General features: G+C 37.6%; 2 protein-coding genes across 2 annotated transcripts in view; both read left to right on the top strand.

Annotated features, from left to right (window-relative positions):
• The first annotated feature begins 1,456 nt into the window (after positions 1-1,456).
• Positions 1,457-5,336, top strand: LOC101293040 (nifU-like protein 2, chloroplastic-like). Its single transcript, XM_004307174.1, has 6 exons — positions 1,457-1,518; positions 1,986-2,181; positions 2,283-2,388; positions 3,380-3,690; positions 4,281-4,761; positions 4,893-5,336. Exons 2-5 carry the CDS (start codon positions 2,119-2,121, stop codon positions 4,467-4,469), a joined length of 669 nt encoding a protein of 222 aa, XP_004307222.1. The 5' UTR covers positions 1,457-1,518; positions 1,986-2,118; the 3' UTR covers positions 4,470-4,761; positions 4,893-5,336.
• Positions 5,337-8,912: 3,576 nt separating this feature from the next.
• The window catches only part of LOC101292742, a 2,831-nt gene continuing 2,617 nt past the window's right edge, over positions 8,913-9,126 (top strand). Inside the window, exon 1 of the mRNA XM_004307173.1 lies at positions 8,913-9,099. Within this exon, the coding sequence (XP_004307221.1) occupies positions 9,012-9,099 (88 nt within the window). The 5' untranslated portion in view covers positions 8,913-9,011. The remainder of the gene's footprint in view (positions 9,100-9,126) is intronic.

The following is a 9,126-nucleotide window of genomic DNA, read 5'->3' as shown; positions in this document are numbered from 1 at the left end:
TGACTGATGAAATGAACTCTGCTTATGATCTTTGGATGACACGAGACCAAATGGTGCTTGATTGGACAAACAACTCACTTACACCGGCAACGCTTAGATTAACAACTCACTCTCGCTACTACATCATTCATTCATTCTTCGCTTGGCGGTGTAAGCGAGTTGTTAATCCAACCAAGCACCATCTGATACTATGTCATCCAAAGATCATACGCAGTGTTCATTTCATATGTCAATCATCGGTTTTAGAGCAAAGGGGTCAACGACAAGTGCTATCACATATCCCATAAAGAGGGAGAGGTCTCAGGTGTTGTGGAGGAGGACTTAGTGGAGGAAAAAGAGGTTACTGGAGTGGTAGCCATTGCAGGGTGGGTATGGGAGGGAAATAAATTCTTCTGATGTTTATGCTTGTGTATACCATAAAGGATTTGATTTGAACTGAAGGAATTGTGGCTGATCAGTTACTTACAAGCTAGTAGAACTGTATGAGTACTGTAAAGAAACCTATCTATACTTGTACATGTATGAGAAGAAGATAATTACAAATCAATATCAAATAGCGAGTATATCACATAACTACTACCATGGTTATCACAAACAACTTGGAGAGAATGTCAGTACATATAACATACTTACTAACTAATTGGGATAAGTAGAAAAATATCTTCACTTTTTCTCAAACTTATTCTAAATTAAGGTGATCCTGATAGAATCTTGTTCATATAAAAAAATTTGGGACAAAACTCTAAACCAAGAAAGACAGCCATCACATAAAAGAGTCAAGACTATAGTGACTATTGTCATCTCGAATTGAAGCATCTCACGTTTGCTTAAAGGCACCTACTTAAATAGGTAAATCTGATCATACAATCTCTCAAACAATAAGGACTGGATTGGTTATTCGGTTTAGAATTGAGTTTTTTATTTTTATTTTTTAAAGAGTGCTTACCCCAAAGATTTTATAAGCCCAAAACCCACAAGTTAATCACTAGACTCATTTGAGATGCTCTAAATATGCATTACAGCACAATGTCTAATCATTTTGACAACCTTAAGGTTTTAACTTAGATTGAGAAGCACACCCAAGTTGACAAAACCATTAGGCTACTTGTAGTGGTTAGCCTTACATTGTTCTGGTCACACACACTTATAACTTTTATTTTTATTTTAGGTATATGTAACTTGAACATACTCGTAAAAAATAAATACATTTCGCAATGCTACATAATGTTAACAACAATTTGGGGTGTTAAGAATTCCGTTCCGTTGATTCCGGGATCGATCATGTCTTAATAAAAAGAAAGATACCTCCCTTTTGTGTCGTGTCGTTTGCTAACTGTGCAAAGACAGAGAGACGTATAAATATGGAAGACAGAAACAAAAGTTATAACAGTGGGTGTGGTGTAAAACATCTCCAGCTCAACTAAAGCCCAGCGAGTCGAAACTCTCTTCCCTGTTCCTCTTCTAATCTCTCTCTCTCTCTCTCTCTCTCTCTCTCTCTCTCTCTCTCTCTCTCAATTTGTAAGCATCTCTAAACTTCAGTTAATTCCCCAATTAAATTTTTGGGTTTTAAACGCTTTTTTATTATCTCAGGTATTCTTACTGTTGAATTCATATGTGATTTGTTCCCCTTGATTCTGGGTATCCGTTGTTTAGTTTTGTAGTTTTTTGTTTATTTGTTATTGTTTGTTTAATTTGATTAAAACCGGGAGGCTGTTTTGGTTTAGGATAAACAAAAATCAGGAATCAGCTTATGGGTTCGTGTTGATTTTAGCTTGAATGAACGTTCATCCATGATTTCTAAGTAATCTATTACTAAGTATTACTGTTGGAAACCGGCACCCAGAATGATGATTCGGTGATCCAACAGTTTTGAAGCTTTTAGGGACTCATAGAGTCATAGAGTTAGACTCAGTTTGGTTTTATTTTGTTTTCAAAGTGTTGTATTGCATTTGAGGGGAAAGGCTCACCGTGTCCCACGTAACCAGGTGTGATCATCCTTTGAAACATTACTAAGAAGTTTTAGCTCACCCAGGTCTTCATTCCTAGACCGCCGCTGGTGAGCCCACAAAGGTCCATTCCTCATCTCGTTGTCAATTTCAACTTGCATTTAAAGCAGATATGAAAGCTATTCTTCAAAATCCACCTTCGTACTACATGGCCCGTCAAGCACTTCACCAACCGGTATACACAGTTCTCATTGATTTTCCATTTGTTTGAAACAAAAAAGAGTTTTCTTCTTCTTGTTAGTCTGTAATTTTTTACAAATTTTGGATTTTTTGCAGAGTTGGAGCTTATTGTCAGGAGGCTCCCTTGTTTCATTCACTAGAGGGCATAACTTGGTGCGGCGGAGCTCACGGCTTCAGTCACCATCAACTTCACGCAATCTAGGTTGGTTCCTCTTAATAGAAATACATAGTATTTATTTTTGTTATATTTACCCTCTGATGCAACCAAAAAATTGACAATCCATTCTGTGAAATTTGCCCCTATATATGTGTTCCTCTTCTCTTTCTCCTGCCCTCCAGATATATACTTTCTGGGTGTTCTCCAACTGATTGATCTGTCACTGATTTGAAAACTTCAATTTTATGCAGTATTATTAATAAGTTCATATTCAAATTTATCTCGTCTATTAGTAAATTCAAAGAGTATTGAGATGAAAAATCACGAAACAGAATATGCATGAAAATCTTCTAAAGCCATTTGGTGTAGTGGCATAAGTCTCCCCTTTGTAAATGGGAGGTCTTGAGTTTGACTCATAATAGGCTAGTTGTTGTATCTGAGTTATTTATTTGATCAAAAAAGAAACCATCAGATACCAAAAATGGGTTCTAATACTTTATATTTTCTTAAAACTTTTCACAACCATGAGAGTGTTTACCTTTCATGTGTTGTTCATTATTTTCTAATAGTTAACCAAAATAAGTCTTCTGTTAATTTCTTTTGGGTAGGAAAAGTTCTCACTTTTATGGTCTTAAAAGCTCTTTACCTTTCTGCTGTCTAGTCTATGCTTTTTATAACTTGTTGCTCTCTTATAATCTATCTAACTCCTCATTTCAGCATTAGTTGTGTTTATCCTCAATACAAATTATGCAAGCATATATCTAACCGTTGTATTCATGAGAATGACTATCTAAGTGAAATTTGTGAAAGCTTATTGTTTAACATATTCATACTTGCGAGTCCAAACAAAGGTTGTTTAAAAGTCGTTTGAGGACTTAATACATCACAAGAGCATGTCTCTTTGTGACAAACTTATCATTCAATATACAAATATTTCTTTTTATTGTTAAGTGGATGATGCTATTTATGTAGAAGGTGTGGGTTAAGTGTCGCTTTACTTTAATTTGGATGATGATCTGATGTATGATCTGCACAGTTGTTAAGGCGGTTGCTACTCCAAATTCAGCTCTGGAATTACCGTTGACTGCAGAAAATGTGGAAAGTGTATTGGATGAAATCCGACCATATCTCATTTCTGATGGGGGGAATGTGGCATTACATGAGATTGATGGTAATGTAGTACGGTTAAAGCTACAAGGAGCATGTGGGTCATGTCCGAGCTCTGTTATGACAATGAAAATGGGTATTGAGCGTCGTTTAATGGAAAAAATTCCTGAAATAGTTGCTGTGGAACCAATAGCAGATGAAGAAACAGGCCTTGAGCTGAATGAAGAAAATATAGAGAAGGTAATATTTTCATTTGACTGCATGAAGTGCTTGCTCCTTTATAACTATTAAATTAGATGCACTTTCCTTTGAATGGTCAATGACTCCATGTAGATGGTATTTCTCTAGTGGTTCTGAAACGATTTTAGGTTGGAAACTTGGAATTAGTTTGCCTATAATTTGATTTTGTGTCTTCAATTGAAAGCTTATTTGGATTTCAATCTATGCCTCCTATTTCTATTATCATTTATTATCTCCCTCTTCTCTTCTTAGGTGCCCAGCACTTTTGGAGTAGGTTGTAAGTAAGCTACAGTATTATGGAAAAATTGAGAATTTAAGGGGGATGAATTGCAGAGCTTGTGGGGTGGAATTTGTTTTTGGGCTTCTCTATGGGCATCAATTTCATCGGCTTTTAAAAAAGAGATTGTTATTTTCTATTTGGTAGTTAATTAAGTGTTTGTTCGTCTCTAGTTCTGGTTTATTGTTGGTGATGGTGTCTGAGGATTTTGATATATTGTCCACTTGTTTGTCATTGTTATTTCTTTGTGTTTTCTAAAGTACTTTCCTAAACAACAACAAAGGTTATCTTATGTACGTACAAACTCTTCCAGGTACTTGAAGAAATTAGACCCTACTTAGTAGGGGAAGCAGGTGGATCTCTAGAACTTGTTGCAATTGAAGAGCCTATAGTCAAAGTCCGGATAACCGGTCCTGCTGCCGGGGTGATGACTGTTAGAGTTGCAGTCACACAGAAATTGCGTGAAAAAATCCCTACCATTGCAGCAGTTCAACTACTGTAAAGTAAGAATCTCTTTCAAACTTGCAAGCTGGCTACTTGTACAAGCTGAGGTTGTAATTAGTAGTATCTGCAGTTGAGGTGATTAAACAGAAATTGTTTTGCACTGTAATATTACTTTTTCTTGATAAATAAAATATTACTATCCTCTGATTTTCTGTGCTTTATTTTGAGAACATCAACTGTCAATTCATATATACATTAGAACCTATATAGGTATCTGGTGCATAAATCTACCAATGCTCAAGGCCTGCAGCATCTGTACAAAGAGGAAAAACTTGAGAGGTTATCCAACGGTATGAACGGTTACCAACTTCTCTTAGATATGACATTTATTGTCCTAGATGAGCTTCTGAGTTCTGCACAGTTTTTGGGTTCCCTTTTTGACAAGATTGTGGTGCTTTTTGTTTTTATATTTTTTTCACAGGCCATAGCATATATGATTGACTTCATGCTCTGAGATGTTTGGGAAGTACAAGGACATGGATTTGGCTGTTGAAATCCGTGCTACCTGTACTTAGCTGGGAGAATCTCTAATAGAACTCAATCAATATGAAAAAGCATTGGACAATGCAGTATTATCGTAAGTACAATCCTTCACAAGAAAATGTCAGCAGTTGTAATATTCATTTCTAAGATACCAAGAAGTTACCTTAAGCTGTTTGGGAACTGATGCTAGAGGTAGGAGTTTACACTAGAAAATAAACATATCTATTTACTTGGAATGGAGTCCTCCGTACTGGTGTAGTTGTTTCTTTTCTGGTGCGGGGTTGGTCTTTTGTTATCAGAGTGCTGGCCTGTTGTTACTCTCTTGTTACTCAGCGTTTTGCTTCCAGCTCTTTAAGTGGATTTACCAAAAAAAGATTTATTTTCCTTTCTTCAGTTTCTAAAGGGGTGATCATTGCTGTTACATGCATTGTATGTGCCATCATTTACATCCAGGATAATGAGCAGTGACAGCAGTAGCAACAGCATGTAGTTTTCTCAGCTAAGCAAATTGCAGAATTCACACGTATCTATGACTGAAACATTTTAGCTTCAGGTGGTTTTGGAGTAGAATATAAAGGGGTTCAGGGTTCTCAAAAAATGTAGTGGCTGTCAAGGTCCTTGCCATTATGGTTAAGAGCAGTTTAGGGAAGAATACCTCCTCCCAAGGATTTTGGTGGACCTTATTAGACTATGACACTGCTTTGACCCCAAAATGAAATCCCTTGTGTACGAGTACATGGAGAATGGCACTTTTGAGAACGAAGACATGGACAGCCCCAGTTGATTTTAAGGCAAGAAACATTAGCTTCCAAGTTCTTGTGTCCATCTTATTGGATCTTTGTTGAAATAGCAAATTTGAGTGTTTATTCTAAACTAATTGCTTGCGCACTCATTGAAGGAAATTTTAGGACTATAGCGGTGTAGATTAAGTATAATGGAGACAGGCGCGGATCTAGTGCACAGGTGGGTAGGGCTCAAGCCCTATCAAGAAAATTAGGGAAAAAAAAAACCTAAGTATAGATATATATTTTTTTGAGTGAGCCAAGCCCAACCCACCCCACTAACTACCCAACTCTATAATCATCACTCATCCACCCAACCTCCTTCAACTCATCACTCATTCACCGAAGGAGTCCTTCAACTAATCGACTTAAACACCAAGTCTAAAAGTCTTCCCTGCTCTTCCTCTCCGCCTCCACTCAGTCACTCACCTATGACCTATCCCGGCTAGCCGGCTATAACTCTTCCCCTCCGCGGCTCCGCCTCCACTCCCCTCCAGTCCTCCACGGCTCCACCATAATCTCCTTCTTCCCGGCCTCCTTCGGTCCTCCGACTCCTCCCTGATAGCGACAACTCGCCTCTGGCGATCCGGCCCTCCGCGGCTCCGCCTCCGGTCCTCCACTCACCTATCCCTCTTTCGGTTGCTAGAAAGCTTGTTCAAGACTTGGTCCTCCACAGACAACCCATTAGTCCATTACCCATCTTTCTTTACTCTCAGCCAGCATGGTTGTACTAGGAAAAAAAAAAATTTGCCTCCGGCCAAAGTTCAAGCCTACCCCATCTTTAAATCCTAAATCCGCCACTGAATGGAGACACTCAAAATCTAGCTAGTAGCCTTCAGTCTCACTTGTCGCAGGTGATGTACCACAGTTGGATGTTGGAAAAATGTATATGTTGGTTTAGCTTTGTCACAGAAATTATTGGGAGAGAAATTGAGAACATGATCCTAAACCTCTCATGACCAAAACACCATCACCACTCACCAGTGTTGGGACATCACAGTAAGTGGGCCACCCGTTATTTTTTATTTTGTGTTTTGGTCAGAAAGCTAGGCTCACGTACACCGACAGTGCACATGGGAATTAATTATTGAAATGCAGGCATGCACGTGAGGTTTATCGTATCAATCAAAACTCTACAACTGCAACAACTCCATCATACCGTATCTCGTGGCTTTACGACCAAAACAAAATACCGTATCTCGTGGCTGTTGTCAGAATATTAACCCACACACCTGCCTCACCCCATTTCTATTTTATTATCTCATAAATTGGAGGAGCTTATTCTTCATAATAATTGGTCACTTGAGGCCGGTGGTCTTCTTATGTTTGCAACCATCATCATGTTGTTATATTCTTTGCTTACAAAGATAAAAAATGATAGTTTCTCAAGTTTCTACATACAAGAATTTTAATTAAGCTATCAAAATATATATGACTTATATATTGCTAGTCGATTGAAACAACCGTTCGTAAGAAATAAGGTTCGATCTCTCACTTCTCTTCGGTTACTCACTCTTTAATTAGTAAGTTGAAGGCGTTGCATGACAACGTATTTACCATTATCAACCTCGTTGTTAACCCTTTGCTCGGTCTCATTTGAAAATTAAGCAACAAATTTTATAGTTCTAATAATGTCAACTAGGGGCTAGTTTAATCCATTTCCGACCTCATTTGAAGGTTCGTCTTCAAAAGGAATAATGGAGTTGAAAACTTGAAACCTGCACTCTAAATACACATGCCATGGGGCAGCTAGCAAGTAATCTAGCTAGAAATTAAGAGAGAGTTTTTGGATACAACAACAGACATTAAATGTCTATAGAAATCGATCTCCCCTAGCTGTAGACCAAGTGAAGCTTCCTGGTTATAAATCTCCAACATCTCCCAAACCAGTAACATGATTATCCATCAACTAAATCAACTTTTTCTTTAATTCCATCTCATCATACTTCTTAAAAGTCAAGTAGCTAGCTAGAATATTAAGATCGACTTTATAAGACTTGGTTTGTAACCCTTTAATAACAAGTCCAGAGTTTAGCTGGGTTACTTGTAAGCATTCAGCTGAGTTTTCTTTTTTCTATTCTTTTTAAAAACACAGATAATAAACAAACTACAAACATACCACTACAACAAAGCACTTCTGGACTGATCAATCAAACCAACACAACAGCATTTGCATTTGACGAAGGAAGGGAATACTAATTGTCGTAGATAATGCCGACTAATTTGAAGTAAAGTAGCTTAAAAACACTTGTTAAACTAAAAGCATGAATAATGAGAGCCCACACGGCTCAATTAAAACTATCATAACTCATTGGCAGAGACAGAATCTGACAACCTTTTCCCGGTCATACCTTCCAAATGCAGAATCATGAAAGGACAACCATACCCCTTCCACTGCTAAACATTCAAGTTTATTCGGTGGGAAACTACAATTTCCACCCTTTTTTTTTTTCACTAAAAACATTAAACTAAAACTCTGGAACATCGCGTTAAATGATAGATGTGATTGAGAATCTCAAACAAAATGAGAAAGAGATCCAGTAGAACGAGTATCCTAAATTCGTAAGGTTATCAACTAAGAAGTTGACATCTCGTTACACATAACAAAACGAAAAACGTGAGAAAGTTCCTGAATTTCTTACTATTGAGGTTTTGATATGCCAAGGTGGATAACTAGTTTGGTTAAAAGCATCAGTCTTGTGACCTAGCCTTGATCAGGTGATTAGAAGCTGTTAAGCTTTGTGGTATTCTGATTCATCTACTCTGCATGAATGTACCGATATATCAAAATACTAATCAAGTATAAAGATATTAAACTAGTTTGATACATAAATAAAGTTACTCTGAATGAGTATAATATTAAAATAGCGTGATATGCACTAAAAATTTCGTGAAACCCTGAATGGAAATATTGCAACTAAGGAAGCCACCAAAAAATCCACATGGATTGCCGAACAGAATTTGTAGTTTTTCTTCTGACGGTGGATTGAAGAGTTTGTTTTGTTTCTGATTTCAGTCTGGAAAATTTGAAAAACCAAGTAATAATAATGGGGTTAGATTACGACAGGCATATACCCATGAATTTAGGAGAAAAAGACGCTTCTGAGAAACCTGGAGAAACCCAACAGAGAAGGCAACGTGATTTCTGCAAAACCTTTCCCCATTTCCCATCTTATCCTCGGACTCCCACTATAAATACCATATAAGCACTCAACTGAACCTCTACTCCCTCATACACAACCGCCTCCTCCTTTCTCTTCTCTTTAGGGTTGAAAATGGCTCTGTTACTAGTCTCTTTTACACTTGCTCTCTCCCTCATTTCCACCAGTCCTGCCTTTGCTGTTGCACCTAAGCCTTTTGAAGGTAATGTGCTGTTCCTCTCTCTCTCTC

This window comes from Fragaria vesca, linkage group LG7 (assembly GCF_000184155.1).
Source record: "Fragaria vesca subsp. vesca linkage group LG7, FraVesHawaii_1.0, whole genome shotgun sequence".
In the NCBI taxonomy this organism is placed as follows: domain Eukaryota; kingdom Viridiplantae; phylum Streptophyta; class Magnoliopsida; order Rosales; family Rosaceae; genus Fragaria; species Fragaria vesca.
Note: the sequence above shows the minus strand (reverse complement) of the source record. Positions and strands in the feature narration are given on the sequence as shown.